Source organism: Balaenoptera acutorostrata, chromosome 13, assembly GCF_949987535.1.
Source record: "Balaenoptera acutorostrata chromosome 13, mBalAcu1.1, whole genome shotgun sequence".
Lineage (NCBI taxonomy): Eukaryota > Metazoa > Chordata > Mammalia > Artiodactyla > Balaenopteridae > Balaenoptera > Balaenoptera acutorostrata.
The window spans coordinates 67,914,154-67,933,534 of record NC_080076.1 but is presented as its reverse complement, the minus strand read 5'-3'; the positions used below and the strand labels follow the sequence as shown (position 1 = coordinate 67,933,534).

General features: G+C 60.7%; 2 protein-coding genes across 2 annotated transcripts in view; one reads left to right on the top strand and one right to left on the bottom strand.

Moving 5' to 3' along the window:
- The window catches only part of GNAZ (G protein subunit alpha z), a 42,403-nt gene extending 29,516 nt beyond the window's left edge, over positions 1 to 12,887 (top strand). The window contains exon 3 of the mRNA XM_057527296.1: positions 11,209 to 12,887. Within this exon, the coding sequence (XP_057383279.1) occupies positions 11,209 to 11,553 (345 nt within the window). The 3' untranslated portion in view covers positions 11,554 to 12,887. The remainder of the gene's footprint in view (positions 1 to 11,208) is intronic.
- Positions 1 to 19,381, bottom strand: part of RSPH14 (radial spoke head 14 homolog) — a 61,941-nt gene that overhangs the window by 38,096 nt on the left and 4,464 nt on the right. Inside the window, exon 4 of the mRNA XM_007196336.2 lies at positions 18,550 to 18,668. Coding sequence (XP_007196398.2) covers positions 18,550 to 18,668 — 119 coding nt within the window. The remainder of the gene's footprint in view (positions 1 to 18,549; positions 18,669 to 19,381) is intronic.

Genomic DNA, 19,381 nt, shown 5'->3' with positions numbered 1-19,381 from the left:
CTGAACAGTGTTAGGCAAGGGTGTTGGGGCCCAGGGGGTCCTCAATCTGGTCCCTGGAGGGGCTGTTTGCACTGCCGTTCCCTCCCGTGGTGGCAGTGATGGTCTGCAAGCCGGGCCAGGCCTGCACACACCTGCATCATGCTGTTTGCTAATTTCCCGTCAGTGACTGACAGCAGGGGGGCTTGGATCAAGCCAGCAAGATTTAACACAAAAACAAATAGAAAGCAGTTCTCATTTCAGCTGAAGCTGAAAAGGACTGGAAGGACTGGGGCTTAGGAAGAGGCATCCTCCCTGGGGGCGGTAGCGGTGGTGGGGGGGAGGTGGGAGGTGGGCGGATGAGGTGAGAGCAGGCAGGACCCAGAGCCCGGACCTCATCCTAGGCTGCCACCCTTCCTCCCTGGGCCTGGGCATGACATGGGGAGCTGGGAGCAGGACACAGGAGCTCCAGGCCTTGCAGAGCAAGTGCTCCAAGTGTGGCCTTGGGAATCTGGGAGTCAATTCTAACTCAGTCCCCCCCCCCATCCAAAGTTACGAGATGCCCACTTCCCTCGTCACACCTGCCTGGGGCTCTACTGGACACCTGTGGGATCAGGAATGGTCCTTTCTGGCTCTGAGATCCTGTTGGTCATTGATTCTGAGACTCAGTGAGAACAGAGAGCAGAAGAATAATGTGTATTTGGGGTGCAGGGGCCAGCTGGCCACACAGACTCCCAGGGGACAGCTCGGTCAGGTGGGCAAAGCCCCCAGACAGGGCACGAGCGTGTTTTGGTGCTGGGGTGGGGCAGTGACCTGCCTGTGTGGCCCCAGGGTCATCATGTGGCCACCTGTGGTCCATCTGGGCTGTCTGGCTCCTGAGGACTCGCAGCGCGCCAAGGCCAGCATGGCTGTGTCAGTGGAAGGAGGGGGGCTCAGTGGAGCACACTCGTCCCGAGGCACCCTGGTCCCAGTCCCGTGCCAGGCACCGTGGGGAAACGGTGGGGCCCAGGGCACGGTCCTTCCTCTCCGGGGGCAGATGTCCAGGTGGGAGGACGAGGGCAGGGGAAAGAGACTGGGCCTCAGGTGCTGTCGCAGACCCTGCAGACAAACCTCTAAGCCCCCCGGACGGGCTGCCACACTTGCTACTATGCTGGGTCACCCGAGCCCCCTCTGAGCCGTATACTTTGGGAGACTGGGGACCAGCAAACAGGCTGCCTGGAGAAGGTGGGTGCTGAGCATGGAGCGGGGACAGGTGGCGTCAGGCGAGGTGGCCCGAGGCTGAGCTTCCGCTGTTTCTGGCAGGTTCAGGATGGGTTTCAGGCCATTAGGGCCCGAGCACAGCTTCCCCGCAGCCTGTTATCTTGTTTAAACAGCCCTACTGTTTGAAGTGGCAGGCCTGGCCAGCGCTGTTACTATGAGCGTCACAGTTGTCACTCGATGGGGGGCAGGGGACAGGCAAATGGTGCTTCTGACTTCTGGACCCGTCGGAACACACTCCCACCCCAGTGAAGCCTCATCTGTCACTGGCCCAAGGCCTGCAGGGCTGAGCCTCCTCCTGCCCCCACCTGGGCTGCAGCAAGCCGCCCCCTGGGAGGGGAGAGGCGGTGGCCCTTTGCTGAGCCCCCTTCTCGTCCCTGGGGAGGGGGGCCAAGGGCCGTGAGCACCAGGAATGTGGGGCGCGAGGTGCACCACCCCGAGTGCTAATCCCTCTGTGCTGCTCGCTAATCCCCACTCTGGCCGCGACTCCCTCGGCCTTGGGCTGCCCGTCTGCAGGTGGCGGCGGAGGCCAGGGGTCAGGGGAGCAGGAGGCGGGGCACCGACGGGGACACACAGTGGAGTTGGTCCTGGGGCCGGTGCACAAACCCCGGGGTTTGGGGGAGGAAGATGAACCCCGAGCCTTCGTCCCCGGCAGGTCAGGGGGTTCCTGATGGTTTTAAAGCCAGAAGGGCACCTGCCTATAACCCTTTTTCCCCTCATTTTGCTTCACGACGGCGCTGAGGCGAGAAGGGACACAGGCCACTGCCAGCGAAGGGCCAGGACAGCACGGAGCCTGCTGCGGGGAGCGGGGGAGGCCCAGCCCTGCCAAGTGTCACGGTCCTGGTGGGGGGGAGGGGAGGCTGGGGGCGCAGGCGGGCCCCTCCCCAGTGACCAGGTCCGACCACCTGGACAGGCAGGACACGCGGCGCCCGGCGTCCTCTCACTGTAGCCCCTGCACACGGCCGCCTTGCCGACCACCTACATCCCGCACCATTCAGCCCTGCCTGCCGTGGCCCTGCGGCCAGCAGACCACTCACCCTGCCGGGCGCTGGAGAGAGCAGCCCCCGCAGACCGGGTGGTGGTGCTCAAAGCCACAGCAAATCAACAGAAGTATTCCAGCTGGTGACTGGCTACTTCGGGGAGGCTCAGGGACGGCCTTGAGAGCCCACCCCTCCGCCGGGACGCAGGGGAGGACAGCCTGGTGAAGACCTCACGCGGGAATGAGTTGGGGCCAGGCAGAAGGTGCCGGGTCACCCCGCTGGGATGGGAGCAGCTGCTGGAGGGCTATGCACAGGGCAGCGAAGTGACCCCAGGTTGCAGAGACACGCAGCAGAGGCAGGGAGAGGTGGGAAGGAGATTCCAGGTGCCGTCAACTGGACAGATGCAGGTAGAGCCCATGGCCTGACTCCGGGACCCCGGCCTCTGTGGGGGGGTCGTGCCCACTCCTGGGTACTGCCTCCCCTGGCAGAGGCAGCCAGACAGTGCCCTCCCTCCATGCCACCTGCCCCAGCTTGCTGGCTTGGCACTGGGTGGTCAGTGCACGCGTGTCCGCCCCTAGGGCCTCAGTTCTCTTAAGCCAGGACTGCCCCTTGCTTCTCTCTGTGTTTCTGAGAGTGACTGCTTGACGTCCAGGGAAAGGTGCCGGGAGAGGCCGGGCTTGGATCTCGGACGCCGGTGCTCGGTGGTAGGGATGCTGGGCCCCCAGCTTCCTGTCACTGCCTGTCGACCACGTTTCTACTGTGACTCACTTCACGGCAGCCCAGAATAACTGCCATCTCCTGGTTGGCAGGACCTGAGACTCTTGGGTGAGGTCATGTCCAAGGCCAACCGAGGCAGCCATGGGGGCTTGGGGTGGGGCTGCCTCAGGGCTCCTCACTCAGGCCCCCACCCCTTTCAGCCTGTCCCACTCACATCACCCAGGGAGCCCTAAAGCTGAAGTGAGCCAGGGAGAAAGGGGGTCAGACAGAAGATGGGGGGGGTGGGACTGGTTTGAGTGGGCGTCTGGTGCCAAGGGTCAGAGCAGGGGATCAGGGCCTGCACTGGGAGGCCTCTGAGGTCCCAGGGACACGAGAGGGTGGGGTAGGAACACACTGAGGGACTGGAAGGGGGAAGGGGTGCCGAGGAACGCCGTGGCTGTGCCTGGTGGAGGGGAGGGCGGCGGCGGGAGGGGCACGGGGAGTGAGCTGCCTGTGTGGCAGGGCCGTGCCAGTCGATCTTGGCCTGGGTGTCCCGAGGGCCCACAGGGTACAGGGGCAGTGTGGCTCCGTGGGCTTGAGGGCCCAGACTTGGGGAATGGGTGCACTGACCCTGGGCAGCCGAGGGGGAACGCTGCCCACCCCAGAGAGAGAAGGGGGCGGGCGGCAGCACCCCCGGCTCGCCCTGTTGCCCCCGCACCGGCTGCGGCACCACCCACTCTGTGCCACCCGTGCAGACGAGCCCCGGGGACAGTCAGGGGCTCATTGATCCATTAGCCTCATTAATCCAATTCTCCAGTCCGGCGCGGCCAGCACTTAGGCTTGTGGGAGGAAGAAGTGGGGAGCGCTAACCAGGTTGGTCTGCACGTGACCCCGGTCATCCAGCTCTGTCCCCAGGCACCCCCCCGTTGCCTGAGGCCAGGAGCCGGATGGGGATGGCAAGGACCAAGGGGTGGCTGTGGCCGTCGGAAGCTCTCCTTGGGGCAGAGGGGCCTGGGCAGGCCAGGCTGGCCCTCGCAGCCCCCATTCCCACATCCATAAATGGGGATGTGGGGAGGAGCCCTCACAGCCACTGCTCTGAGAGGAGCAGAGCTGGACCTCTGGACATCACAGCAGCCTCCACGCAGAGGAGGAGCAAGGCCCAGAGCCTCCAGGGGCAGCTGTCGAGGGCGAGGCACCATCCTTCGGTAACAATCCCACCCCACCCCTCCCACTGGGAGTCCCACCCACCCACCCAAGGCACTACAGGCAGGAGCAGGTACCAGAAGGACCTCCCCTCTTCCCTGCCCACTGCTCCGCCCGCCAGGGAGAGTGAGATACCCTCAACCCCCGGACGCCCTCCCCCACCCCCAACAAGTAGACAGTGATGGACAGTGTGGTCTGGCCAGCCAGCCAGCCAGGGCCAGGCCTGCGTGCCCCTGTGGAGAGGGACACCTGGCCCAGCTCAAAGATGGAGCGTCTTCTGCCTTCGGTCTGTGTTGCTGTGCGCCGAGGGTGGAGGCTTCCTCCCCAGTTGCCATGGAAACTGCATGCTGAGTGTCTGAGTATAAGCTCAACCAAGGGAGGGGAGCAGCTGCCCTGGGTGGCAGCTGCTGTCACAGACTCTCAGTGTTGGGAAGGGCCCAAGGGGCTGCCCTACTCCTGCGCCGGCCAGTGTAGAGGGCAGCTCTGAGGCCTTCTTGCCTGCATCTCCCTGTGGGCACTGGACCACCACCACATTTGCTCTCTTGTCTGCACGGGGCTGTAGTGACTCCATCCAGGCCTGGGTGAGTCAAGCACACAGGCCCTGCCCTCCCGCAAACACTTCCAATGAGGGACGCGATACTGGGGGCAGGGGTGGGGGGGTGGAGAAACGCAGATTCTGGCGACAGTGGGGAGCCAGGGCTGCCTGGGGAGGCCCGAGCGTCCCATTCCCATCCCTGCGGGCGTGAGTGGAAGTCTGAGTCATCTCCTGCACCGGCTCTGCACTGGGCTCCTGCCAGGACAGTGGGGCCATGCTGCCTCGCTGCCCGAGGCCTCCAGCTCAGTCTGGGACTGTTGCTCTGCTTCTTGCCACCCCACCCTGTTCCCGGGGAGCTCTCCTGCCTGCACCCTGCAGCCTAAGGGCAGACGCAAGCCAGGGCCTTGCTCCCCTGAGCCACCCCCACGACCCAAGACAAGCTGGAACCCAAAACGGAAATAAGCTCCGGAAAGATAAGGACCCTCGGTGGACGAGCGGGGGAGCTCAGGGCTTCAAGCCACTGGGCAGCCTGCGGGCTGGGCCCGGCCTCTCCCCCGCAGAGCCCAAGGCACCTCCCAGCAGGGCCCCCTGAGCACCCCCAGGCCGCACTAGACTTCTCTGCAGCTTTGCATGAAGATGAAGACACTCACCCCTCTCTCACCCCCAAAGACCAGTCCCCCACTTCTTTGGTGACAAAGAATAAGCTATTTCCCTGAGCGACCAGTGCCATCCTTGGAGGGGTTTTACTCTGGAGGCACAATCCTGTCTTCACACCTTTCCACAGTTGCAGGTGCATCTAACACAGGCCCCTCCACCCCGACCCCTGTGCACCTGCCCGGACCTCGGGACCTGGGTGTGACGGTGGGGCCCACTCGCCCTCTCCCCGCTGGAGAAGGCTGGGGATGTCCAAGCCCGGCTCCCCCGGCAGGGCTCAGGGTGGGCCAGGGAGGTCTCAGGGGCTCCTCCCACCCACCAGGCCCAGAGCACAGGGCTCTGGGCCTCACCTGCCTCCCGGGCAGTGGAGGTGGGGAGGGCAGTCAGCGCTGCACAGAGGACGGACCCCAGACTGCCCGCTGGGACGTGCCGCTTGCTGGGTCAGCCACGCCTCCACGCCCGTCGAGCCACGCCACCACAGAGGGAGCAGAGGCTTGGCTGTTACTTTGTGAAGGTGCCAGCTCGATATCCAGCCCCAGCTGGACCCTCCCCCTTGGCCCATGCAGCCAGGGTGCTGCCAGGAGGCTTCACTGCCCGGTCCCGCCCTCGGCACCCTTGGAGCCTGGCACTGTTGCCCGGGCCGGGCCTGGTGGCTGGGCCTCAGGGCTGGCACCATCGTGGTGAATGGAGCTCATTCATGTCCGCAGCCCAGCCTCCCAGCTCTGCTTCCAGCGTGAAAAGCTAAATTCACAGTTCCCAAGAACAAACACTCCAAGCGCTCCTACAACAGGCAGACCTGGGCTTCCCAGACCGAAACGGAACTGAGAACTCGTGTTAGGGACGAGAAACCTGAGTCCCAGGGCGGGACAGAGCCTCCCTGGGCTCTGAGCCCCAAGCAGCTGAGCCAGCACCTAGGCCCAGCCCCGCTGCATCCTCTTCCCCCTGCCGGCTGCCCGCTGCGGCCCCAGGCCTCGGCCGTGGCTGGCCTCCTGTTGGCCTCATCCTAGCCTCACAGGGCCCCCTGCTCCAGGCCACCTCCCCTTTTATCTCTGAATCATGCCGTGATGGCCGCTCTGGTCACTGGTGCCCGGCATGGAGACTCAGCTTTCCAGAAGTGTCACGTTTTAGCCCCCAGCCTCGTGAGCAGGATCCCTAACAGACCATGCTTTACAGGTGGGGAAACTGAGGCTCAGAGCAAACAAGAGCTGGCGGCTGGCAGAGCAGGGGTTCTGACCCTCGTTGGCCACTCCACAAGCTCACCTCTCCTCCATCCCCCTCACACCTAGAAGGGTACCTGGAGCGCCTCTGCCCACGGAGGCTGAGGGGCGGGGGATGCGGGCCTAGCAGTGAAGGTTGTTGGCGTGCCGGCGGGCTGGGGTTTCCGGGTCTCCCGGGCCCCGGGGTTTGGACCGGTTCTGGGAAGGGCTGAAACCTTGACATTACCAGTACTTTATGAGGTCTGGGACTGGAGCTTCTGCTGTGCCCAGGGCGAGCCGAGCAGGCAGCGTTTGGGTGGCCCCCTTGCCCGTTGGGGGACCCGTGCTCCCCTTTTGTAGAGTGCAGGGCTGGACTTGGGTGTCCACATTCAGGGCCAGTGCCCCCCAGCCAGCCGCGAGGAAGCCAAAGGCAGCCCTCTTGGCCTATTAAATCAGGGAAACGGGTGCTCGCCTGGCACTTGGTGCTGTCCTGTGCCCCTGCAACAGTGAGCGAGGGGCTGAGTGTGTGTCACAGGGTCTGGGCAGCCGTTGGGTCTCCAGGCTGAGCAGTTACGGAGCCCCCAGAGCAGAGGAACCAGGCAGAGCTAGGAGCCAGCAGCCTGGAGGGAGGTGCTGGTGGCCCTGGGGGCTCAGGATGGCAGCTGAGCTGGGTCTGCAGAGTCCAGCCCCCTCCCTCTCCATCCCACGTCCCACAGAGGCTCTGTGCCGGTGGGGAGGGAGGCAGGTCTTGGACAAGAGGAGATGAGGACGCCAGGGCGCCGGCATTGAGTAGCATGCAGAGCGTCTGTTGGGAAGGCAGCCGCAAGCCAAGGCCCAGCAAACCTGGTTCCTCTCAAAGCAACACTGTGTTGCTCCCGCAGCAGTCCTGGTGCTGGGTGCCATGATCGTCCCCATTTTACAGATGAGGACACTGAGGCCGGGAGAGGAGAAAGGACTTGTCCAAGGTGCAGCGAGCCCTGGTGTTGAGAGCGAACCCCAGGCCCCAAATCTGTACCCATAACAGGGACACCTGCCCTTTCGTGACTCAGGGGAGCCTTCATGGGGGACCAGGGCTGAGGCTCCCCTTCGCACCCCAGCCCCCAGCCTCCTCAGGATGTTCCAGTAGCCGGTCTGGTCCAGGCCACCACGGGTGCTGTCGTGTGGCAGTCGTGCGCAGGGTAAAGTCCTCCACCACTGAGCTCGGCACTTAGCAAAGGTTCCAGTCTCCGACCAGCAAGCTGGAAGCCCCTTAGAGGGGGGTCACCAGCTGCAGCCCCCTGGGGAAAGTCCAGTCTGTTCGGTGAGGTTGAGTATATTTGGACGTGTCCAAGCAGGAGCTTTCTCTGCAAATGGCTGAGAAATGACTTGTGCGCCACCCTGGGGACTGTCCAGCTGCTTCCCAGGGTCTGACGTGCGCTGTTACAAATCACTGGTTCCTGCCCCTTCCCGAGCATGGGATCGCCACCGCTGCCCAGGCCTCTGACGGGAATCATCTGCTCCGTGTCATCTCTGTACACGATGTGTCTCACTGTGAGCAGCTCCTGGAGAGAGCTGGGTGGGCACCAGAGCCCTGGATGGCATCGCAGGCGAGCAGTCGTGGGGTATTTTCTCCTGGGAGGAGCAGCTGCAGAGCTGAGGGCGCGGAGGGCCTCCTGCTGGGGGAGCGTTGGGGTTGGTGCAGACACAGAGTCCTCACCCAGCCCTGGGAGTCACCTGTCCAGGGCCCCATCCCCTGTGTGAGGTGGGGGGCCTCCCCGGCTTGCAGCGAGAGGATGTTTGTGTCAGGCTGGTGGAAGTCATGGCAAGACAAGGCATGATGGGCAGAGTCCGGTGACTCCAAAGCTGCCCCAGCTTCATTCACCCCAGGGCCCAGTGGACCACACGAGGACGGGGCCCAACCCTGTGACCCACAGCACCAAGTGAGTGGAGTCAGAACCGGATGCCAGGGAGGCGTTGGGGAGAACGGGGCCACAGCTGGCCCCCAGGCTGAGCACACCCTCAGGACCAGGGAGGCCCCGAATGCAGACCGAGGGACTGGGATTCCATCCTGGTGCCAGAGCACCCCAGATGTGTGCGGCAGGAGGGGGCGCCAGGGTGCGGGGCTGGGAAGAGGAGTCGGGGCTGAGGCCACGGAGGGCGGGCGGAACGGGGAGGGGGCCCTGGGGGAGGCCCTGCCCCGTGCGCCTTCCTCCCGTGCGCACACTCTTGTGCGTGCTTCTCACAGTTTCCAGAGTTAACAGCTCAAAACAGCACGTTCCTTTCTCAGTGATCTGTGGTTCAGGTGTCGGCATGCTGCTCGGCCCGCACGCCCATGCTCGGGCTCCTGCTCCGGCTCCAGGAGCCTGCACAGCAGTGGTGGTAGCACCAGGGGGCTCCAGCTCCCCCTGCCCCCCACCCAGTGCCTTCTGGGCTGGCTCCTCTCCTGGCTGAGGGACCTCTGTGTGGTGGGTCCCGGGGCACAGTGCCCCCTTCGCCGTGCTCACCCAGTGGCTTTGGGGGAGGGCAGGTGGAGCTCCCAGGCTCCTGTGTTTGTCCAGCCCGGCCAGTCAGTGCCTCCCATGGGCTCCCTGAGCGCTGCCCGCCTAAAGGATGGCCCGTGTGGGTCCCCACAGTTTGTCCCAAGGGAGAGGGAGGGAACAGGGAAACCTGAGCCCCACCTGCCTGGAGAGCAAGAGGAGCCCCAGGCGTGGGCAAGGGCTGGACACAAGGGGCATCTGTCTGTCCTGCTCAGGCCACATAGCAGTGCCCGTCCTGCTGGCCTCCTCTGCCCTCTGTTGCCTGGCGAGGCTTGGAGGGACGTCTGGGGGGTAGAGGGGCCGGCCCCTGGGGTCTGAAGTCAGCCTGGGGTGCGCTGAGCAGGAAGGGCAGACGCAGCCTGTCGGGGCCCTGGGGCCTGCTCTACGCAGGACATGGCAGCTGAGCTCTTCCCACCCCCACACGCCCTGGAGGACCGACCCCTCTCGGCACACGTGCACTGTTTCAGCAGGAGCAGCTGGCCTGGATGCGGGAGGCACCCGGCTCTCACCCCCAGTGACCCAGCAGGGTCCAGGGAGGCAGGCCCAGGCCTGTGCAGATGCCCATCCTAGCACCCCTGCCTGGCCCCACTCCACACTTGCCCACCCACCCTTGAACCCCACTCCATACCCAGGGCCTGCCTGGCCACTGGCCTCTCGTCTCTGGGGCCCCGTCACCGGCACGAGATCTGGGACCTGCTGGTGGCCCTCAGAGCCTGCTCAGCAAGTGTCTGCTCAGTGGATTAATGAATACATGCTAATGGCCACATCTATTATTTATCTGATGTGAAATCTGGGGTCAGAAGCACAGCACCTGATTATGACATCATTCCCATGAGATATGACAGCTCCGCTGGTCCCTACCACGCAGCTTCTGGGAATCCGTAAGCGCTAGTTACTACCCTGTAGGATGTGACGTTCCTGGACCACCACTTAACTGCGTGTGGAACATCGTCCGCTCCTCCAGGCACACCTGGGGGTCCTGCATCCTGTTTCTCTCTGCAGAAGGCTTACCCCGCCCCACACACACCCAAGACCTGAGACTACTCACTTTCAGAGCTTCTCTTATTCCTGAGCTTGTTCTAAAGAAGGCACAGGATGGGTTTTGGAAACGGGCCCTCCCCGGTGGAGTGCAGGACCCTGAGGCAATGTCTACGTGGTTGGGGGGGGGGGTTCCTTCTCAGCACTGATGGTGTCAGACCGTATATCTCAGAGAAGGCAGGGTCTCTGGGAGAGCAGGGCTTCGTGGGGCCTCCCCTGGGCACCACCACCCTGGGGCCAGCAGCACTGCCCGTCCACCTCAGAGGAGCAGCAAGCCTAGAGCTTCCGGCCGTGGGACTTAGAGCACATTTCCTGCCTCTCCAGGCCTCAGTTTCTTTATCTGTAGAATGGGGATAGGAAGGTGTGAGGGTGGAGCAGGCCGGTGCCCGTGTCCACCCATCAGCACCAGCTGCTGCTTCCCTGTTGTTACCACATCATCAGAAAAGTCCTTAAATCTGATGCCTCCGATCTACACTGGCCCCACACTTGGGACGCTCATCTCATTCATTTTATTTTCAAACACGGGGCAGCTTTCACCAGCAGCAGGAGTCCTTTTAGAAGTAGGACAGTCAGTTGTGCGTGGGAGTCAGACGAGGGCCCTGGGTTCCTTGAAAACCCAGAGGCTCCACAGCAGGGTCACGGTCCTCAAGGGGAGGTGGAGAGGGCCAGGGCCACGCTCTGTGGTCACGGTGCCTCCTGGCCACCGTCATCGCGTCCTCTGTGCTGGTGGGGGTGGCGCGGCCACGGGATCCTCCATGTGGCCTTGAGTGAGCACACCGCCGGCAGGGGCCAGGCCTGCCCAGCTCTGCCCTGCACCCTTGCTTTCGTGAACACAGGCCTCCCCCTCGCGGACTCCAGGGAGGACTGATGCCCCGCCTGGCAGGATGGAGGCACGGGGCCAGCCAAACCCCAGCAGGCGGAGCTGACTGCTGGGGAGGCTGCCCACGCACTACCTGCGGGGGATGCGGCGACAGTGCCCCCATGGGAGGGGGGCTTGCCCGTGCAGGCAGCCCCGAAGCCACGTGCTGTCAGTGACCACGGGGGCCAGAGGGGGCCAGCGGGGTCCGAGGGCAGAGGGCCGGCTGGGGCCCGGCGGGGAGGGTGCTCTTGGGCCTGGCAGGGCCGGGCCGTGCTGACCGCCCCCCCTCCCCCCCCAGAGCCGGATGGCGGAGAGCCTGCGCCTCTTTGACTCCATCTGCAACAACAACTGGTTCGTCAGTACCTCCCTCATCCTCTTCCTCAACAAGAAGGACCTGCTGGCGCAGAAGATCCGGCGCATCCCACTCACCGTGTGCTTCCCTGAGTACAGCGGCCAGAACACCTACGAGGAGGCCGCCGTCTACATCCAGCGGCAGTTCGAGGACCTGAACCGCAACAAGGAGACCAAGGAGATCTACTCCCACTTCACCTGTGCCACCGACACCAGTAACATCCAGTTCGTGTTTGACGCCGTGACTGACGTCATCATCCAGAACAACCTCAAGTACATCGGCCTCTGCTGAGGAGCCAGCGTCGGCTGTGGCGAAACTGGGGTATCACACCCCCACTCGCGCTGGTGACCAGCACGGGGGCAGAAAACGAGGGCCCGGAGCGTGTCCCCCGCCCCGCCTCCTCGGCCCCCACGTTTCCGCAAACATGAATATGTACGGATAGATCGCTAGGTAAGTAGACACACTTGCGCACACACACACACGCACACACACGTGCACGCTCTGCAGACAGCAGGCTCCCCACGTGGCTGAGGTCCCATGAAGACTTGAGGAGCTGTCACCAAGTCCACCCCGAGCCCCTCCTGCCACATCACCCTGCCTTCCCGACGTGGCCCCACTCTGCATGGGGGTCCGAGGGACCACAGGGAGGGGCGGCCGGCTCCCTGGGAGGCGACCCAGAGCAGGGGCCACGCCGCCCCACGTACGCGCTAGGACCGGGCACCAGGCCTGCGACAGCACTGACCAGCCCTCCAGCCACTCACAGCTCTTTTTAAACCGCTTCGGAATATGCAGCAAAACTCCACATGGTGACACGCGTGGCGCAACTTGTCTCAGACCAGGCCAGCTGGGCACCAGCTTTTCTTCTACGAGTCGGACGTTTTATAAACCGAAACCTGGTTTTTCTCCTCTGACGTCTTTTTTTTTTTTTTTTTTTGGCCAAATCTCGTGGTGTTTCGCAGAAATACAGAAAACTTCCAATGCAGTTGAGTATTCTTTTTTAAATGCAGATTTTCAAAACCTATTTTTTTTTTCGGGTGGTCCTTTTTTGTGTCTGGCTTTGCTGAGTGTAAAATTGTTACCTGGACGAGTCTGTCCCTCTGCGCCCGGCAGCAGCCTCGGCGCCAAGTTGTACATAAGCCCGTGCAGCGTCCTCTTGTTACTGGTGCGGTTTCCGCTTCGTTTTTCTTTCAGAAAATAAATGTGATGTATTTAAAGAAGGTCCTTCACCCAGGAGCGAACGAACAATAGCTAAATGTCTTGGTATTTAAAGAGTAAATTACCTGTGGCTTTTCTGCAAGTGGAGGAAAGGGAGGCCAGAGGGCAGCCTCGACTCCTGTGAAGGCTCGGCCGCCTCGCAGCCTGAGGGAGGCCCTTCCTGCCCAGGGCCCACAGCACTGCCACCGCCACCACCACGTGGATTACCTTGGCTGAGGGCCGCGTGCAAACACGAAGGCGCCGCCAGAGCCCTTGCCAAACCTCCTCTCGGCCTTTGGTACCCTGAGCCCGAGGTTGGTGTGAGGAGTCACAGCCGAGGACTTTAAGGGATGTCGAGAGGGAAAGAGGAGCTGGTGATCGCACGAAAGTCCGAGATTGTCTACTTTACGAAAATAAAATATCCTGAATGAGCCAAGCCTCGTCCCGAGTGCTGTGTGTGTAGACAGCGTGCAGGAGGGTGGCGGGGACACCGTCCGTACTGAGGTTCCTTTTTCTCTCCCCCCTCCCTCCACATGTTTAGGAAAAACCGTTTTGAAATGAATGTCAAGAACAAACAACCCCAAGAGTAGAAAGACGCTGCAAAAGAGGGAGATCTGCCAGGCCTGTGTGTCCCAAGGGGCTGAGGTTTGGGGGTAACGATGGCAACAGCCCAGGCTGCACCATCACCTGGACTCCCCCCCACCCTAAAGACACCTCCACTAGGGTCAGAATCATCCCCACAGAGCAGAAGAGATGCCCAGTGGGCTTGGAGGGTGCTGACAGCCCCCGGCAGTGAACGGCGAGCCTGCAGGGTGTTTGGAGGAGGGGCCCCGCCGGCCCACCTTTGGCTGACTCGCCAGTGTGGTTAGGGGGCCAAGGGATGGAAAACACTAGTCAAGGAATTTTGTTCACATTGCACCAGGCTCCTTACAGACTATCTTATTTCACACTCATCCCTGCGGCAGGGTGTCAGTGGTGAGCCATTTTACAGATGAGGAAAGATGCCCAAGGTCAAGAGGTCAGGGAGCAGTGGAGCCATCCTCCCCAGGAGGAGCAGAGGAGGCCGGTGCCTCCCGACACCTGGGTCCTCGCCCAGCTCTGCACCTGGATGGCCAGGGCAGGAGCCCACGGGGGCACAGAGCTACCCCATGTCGCCACCTCAAACCCAGGACCGGGCATGAAGCCCCAAGGGAGGGATACAGACAGACACACACGTGTGCAGGTACACAGCACTCAGACACACGGACCTGGCTTTTGTTCCCCCCACCCCTGAGCCCAAGTGGGGGTCCCCTTCACACCTTCCCACATCACCAAACAGCGAAAACCCAAGGGGGCTTTTGTATAAGAAATAACCTGTGACTTAAGATCTTTGAGACTTATTTTGCACTTTAATGCCAACTGTGAAAAGAGCAGTAATCTCAGCGTGAGCATCTTTAACTAAAAATACACAGTGAGAGGGAAATGGAAGGATTCTGCCTCCTGCCCAGACGTGTTCAAGGAGGGGAGGAGGCTTCCCTGGGACAGTGGTCCCCTCACCCCCTCCCCCTCAGTCTTTATCTGCTCCGGTTCTTCCTCTCACCAGCTGATCCCTCTGCTGACAGGACCGTCCCCATCCTCACGGCCCAAGACCCATCATCCCCTCGGGGCCCAGCACCCCAGGCCATGGAAGAGCGCCCAGGCCAGGGTGAGGCAGGAAGGGGTGTTTGCACCGTCTGACTCGCCTCCTTCCCCTGCTGCTGCCTGAGCAGTGCCTGGCACGGGGGAGGCACGTGCTAAGCTGCATCCAGAGAGGTCCACAGACACGGCATTAGCTGCAAGCCCAGGCCCAGCAGAGGGGACGGGGAGAGGGGGCCAGAGTTGGTGGAGGATGGCCCTGAGGGGAGAGGGTCCCCTTGCCAGAGGGGCAGGGTCACCGCTGGGGGGCCTCGTGCTTTGCTAAGTCTGGGTGGGGAGGGGGGGGCTACTGTCCGCCAAGGGCTGTCAGGCTGTCAGGCTGAGGATGTCCACCCCTCACCCTGTGCTCCCATGGACGCAGTGCCCCCATCTCTCTCCAGCCCCCAATGGTGATGGCGGGATGCCAGGAATGCCCCCGCCACCTCCCCGCCCAGCCCTGGCTCTCTCCTCTGGGCAGGGAGGGCACCTGCCTCTGTCCACAGCCCAGCTGCACATGAACGGGTCAGGACAGCGGGACAGTGGAGCTGCCCTAAAGGTGGGCCGGCGGCTCTCAGCGCCCAGCACTGTGTGTGCCAGGCAGAGCCTGAGACCACCATCAGAGGGCCTGAGGGGTTGGGGACACTTCCAGGGGGCCCCCAAATCCAGTTACAGGAGAATCCTGGGTGTCAGCCTGGAGCCCTCTCCTACAGGATGCTGTGTCCACACAGGGAGGAGACGGGTTCCTCCAGCATTCCTGGCGGCCGGCCACTCAGGGCCTGGAAGACGGGGTGCCTGGCATTTGCCCCACGATTTCTCCTCTCCTGACAAGCAGGCCCAGGCCTGAGAGCCGGAGCAGCCCTGCTGGGTGGTGGCTGGTCCTGCGGCGCCCCCTGCTGGCCACTCTGGGAAACCACGCAGCCAGCTGGACCTGGCCGGGTGCGCCAGGACCCAGGAAAGGCCTCGTCCCCACAGATACCCCAACACATGGGCGTGAAGTGCAGCAGGAAAACAGCCGACAAATCGTCCTTTAAAATCCTGCATAGAAACTGCTAAACAACCAGTATTTGTTGAGTGCCAGCCACGTGCCCAGCACTCCACCAGGTGCAGAGGGTCCTTCTGGTCGTGGCCGTGGATAGAGAACCCAGACCCATGACCACCAGCACGAGAGCCGCTGCGCCCTGCATGCAGACCGTCCCAGAAGAGCCGCCGGCCCCCTGTGACCTGTTGCTCCCGATGGGCTTCAGTAGTGCCCGAGGCCCCACGCTGGTAAGAGTGCAGCCCCAGAAGTAGATGCCTTCACCCACCCAGACCCCCACCCACAGGCCCAGCGAGGACACCCCCAGGACACGGCTGCACGGGCCAAACCAGGAGCCGCTGTGCTCAGGGCCCCCTCAGATGGTCCTCCTGGGGCGCCTACCACACTGCATGTCCCCCTCCCTCCCTCCAGCTACCCACCCCCACCCCGCCCACTGCTACCTACCCCTCCCCAGAGTGTCCCAGGCCTCCCTCTGGGCACGGACAAGGAACAGCACCCAGGAAATCCTGTGATAAATCCTGCGATAAAGTGCAAACTACACCCCCCTGCTCCCCATGGTGAGCCTAGTGCTTGCGGATTCCAGCCTGTCCACCAGAACCCAGAATACCTAGAGCTTTTGTAATGAAGACAGTGTTGGGCTGGCCCAGGTACCTTCTCGGACTGAGTGTGGAAAGCAAAATTCTTTCACTTTTAGAAGAAAATATGGCAGGATACCTCCATGAGCTCTTAGCACCAAATTCTCTTAAACAACACCACAAAAAAAGAAAAAAGTCACAAAGGAAAAGATTGATGAAACTCACTACTATTCAAATGAAAAACTGCTGGACCAATGAATAAACAAACAGAGAAAAGCCACGCAGATAGCCTGGGAAGTGATATTTGCAATATGTGTGACCAGCAAAGAGTTAGAATCGCGGATAAACGAAGCACTCCCTCAAATCAATGAGAAATGGAAAAAACAACTCAGCAGAATGGGCTCAGGCTCCTGGGAGGCCCTGGGCAGGAGAGGAGATGGAGGCGGTGCTAGGCAGAGAGAAGACGCCCCTTCCCAGCCTTGGGGGATGGCAGAGCCATAGGACAGCGACAGCTACGCAGCTCAGCACTCGGCCAGGCTGCCGGCAGGGAGCACGATGGGCTCTCCCGGCTGGGAAGCAATTGTGATCTCCGGCCCCATGACGCCCTTCTCTGGGGAAGTCCTGGGGAAAACCAGTGCATGCAGGTCCGCCGGACTGGAGTAAGTTCACTGAATGTAAGTACGCACGTTCAAACAAGGGATGGGCAGGCTGGGGTTATAATCAGGAAATGGAGCCCGTGACACACATGGGTACATTCCCAATGATAGCATTAGGTTTTTCAAGTACCAAAGGGATACGTACAGCAAAATACATTTAGAGAGTTTTTAAAACATGCAAGGCAAGATCTATATATAATTACACCTATGCCCCCTTCAGTGGAAGAGCAGAATCCTAACCACTGGACCGCCAGGGAATAATACAAAGACACGTGTTGGGGATGAAGTCACTCACTACTGGTGGCTCCAGGGAGGGCAAGAGAAAGGGTGCTGGGTGGGGGGAGGTTCACAGGGGGCTGTATTTTTTTTAAGCAAAAATCTCAAGCAAATATGAAATATGGTTGAATGTTACGATTTAGCAAATCTGGTGATGGTTCCTGATGTTCGTTATCATCATCTCTCTCTTCCCCTGAACGCTTACACAGGTCACAATAATTTTAAGAGCCTTGAGTGAGAAACGGCAAGTCCCCTCTCTCCACACCCCGAGAAGGAATGTTCCTGAGTGCTGAGCAGAGAGGCATCCGTGGAGCTCAGCCCCAGAACTGGTCCTTTATGGAGACGCCCCGATATCCCAGGGGCCCTCAACCATGGTCGCCCAGGAGAACCAGCCAAGGTGCGTTCAAGTAAGATGTGGGCAGGGCCCACCAGGTGACATGGGATAGGGCCAGCGATAGGGTGGTCTTTTAAAAAGACCACCCGGGGTTCTGCTGTCCGGCCTGGCACACCCAGCCCAGCCCAGCTAGAGGAGGGCATGGTCCCGGCCGGTCAGCAACCCCAGCTCCCAGGGCTTTGCTCAACCTGCCTCTCTGCACCTGTCCCCTTAGTCATTTCTCTCTGGGCCCTGATTCGGGGAGTGTTCCCCCCTGGTCCGCACTTCAGGCCTCGGAGGGGGGGTTGTCCCATCAGCCTCAACGTCCCAGATGGGGAAGCAGTCTGTCTAGGGGCTCACGGGGAATGAGGGGACGGCAGAGGGACCTGGTCTGTCCGACTCCTGGCCCAGGACATCTTAAGGCCCGTGTCGGCCTTAAGGCACCCCCTTTAAGGCCTGATATCCTGCCTCTTGGAATGAGTCCCTCATTTAAAAATGCTCATTGTGTCTTGTGACAGGATGGGTGTCAACCTGACAGGAATCTCAACCCTCCAGCTGCGGTCAGTCAGCGGGTGGCCATTACCCTGGACTCAGCATCAAATTAGCAGGAGCAGTCAGCTGAAGGGGACGGTGAGCCAGGGGGTGGGGTCTTGCACCCTTAAAAACGTGCTCTGGTGCTTCTCACAAGAGGACATTTACGGGGCTCTTGTCACCAGGGAAATACAAATGAAAACCAAAGTGAGACGCAAGCACACACCCACCATCATAGCCAAAAGATCAAGTGTGGGTGCAGATACAGAACGCCTGGGACCGTCATACACTACTGGTGGGAGCGTAAATTGGCGAAACTCTTTTAGGAAGCCATTTGTAGTACCTTCTAAAGCTGGACATAAAGTTGCCCTGTGCCCAGCAATTCTCTCCAAGGCATATCTCAAAAGAAATGCATATACATGTCCATCCATCGAAAGACATTTGTAAGAATGTTAGCGACCACTGTGTTCTCAGCTGCCACACACTAGAAACAGTTCAAATGGCCATCAGCAACAGACGGGATAAACAAACCGTAGCGCCCTCATATAGTGTGCATACCACACTCCAGAGCAAATCGGCAAAAATCAGTAATACACAACGCACAACAGACACAAAGAAGCTAGAAACAAAATATTACAGACTGTATGTTTCCACTTATGTAAAGTTTAAAGAGGCACAAACTAACCCATGGTCTTATAAACTGAAGACAAATCAGCCTGTTTACATTTGGGTGAGGGGTGGTGACTGGGAGGGGCAGGTGCTGGCCATACTCCGCACATTTCTTGATCTGGGTAGCAGTGCCCGGAAGTGGCAGGTTCACTTAGTACAAGTTAATCAAGCGTTCACATATGACGTGTGCCTTTTTAACATGTATAGGGTACCTTAATAAAAGCATAGCTTTTTAAAAAATATGCTCTAAACTGTGATCGGCACGGCAGGCGCTTGACTGGGAGAGGAGGCCAAGGGCCACCCAAGCGCCCACGGTGAGCCTACCTGCAGGCAGCTGCGCCAGGTGCTTGAAGGCCAGGTGCAGGTTCTCCCGGCAGGCTGATTGGGGGTCACTCAGCAGGAAGGACAGGGCGTGGATGACGTCATGCTCTAAAAAGCCATCTCTGGGGAAGAGAAGTGGGATTTAGACACAATGAAAGTGCCAGGAGAGGATCCAATAAGAACCTAGAGGCGGTTGCCTGCCCTCCCGTCCCCCTGGAACCTAAGCCCGTGCCAGCTGGATGGGACCGCATTCCTGCGGCCTCCGGAGAGAAGGCACAGGCTGGGGGTGGCCCTCACGTCGGGTGAGAGCAGTGCGGCCTGAGTGGTGCAGGACGACTCCAGGCAACAGAAGCGCATAACCGACCTCCCCTGAGCAGCCGGGCTGAGCTGACCGCCTTTCTCCACCTGCCGGGCACACACCTGCAGACTGTCCAGGGCAGCCACGTGCCTCCAAACCCACGTAGGCCTGTTTTGCTTCTTGTTATAATGATATAGATTCATTGAATATCAGGTAAGCCAATTCAATGGGAGAAGAATTGGTGGGTTTTGTTTTTGTTTTGATTTCCTTATGAAAACAAAGGTGAATGCTTTGGGAAGACTCCAAAGTCAGTGTCTAAAAAAATAAAATAAATAAATAGGGCTTCCCTGGTGGCACAGTGGTTAAGAATCCACCTGCCAATGCAGGGGACATGGGTTCAAGCCCTGGTCCGGGAAGATCCCACATGCTGTGGAGCAACTAAGCCTGTGCACCACAACTACTGAGCCTGTGCTCTAGAGCCCGCGAGCCACAACTACTGAAGCCCACGTGCCACAACTACTGAAGCCCGCACACCTA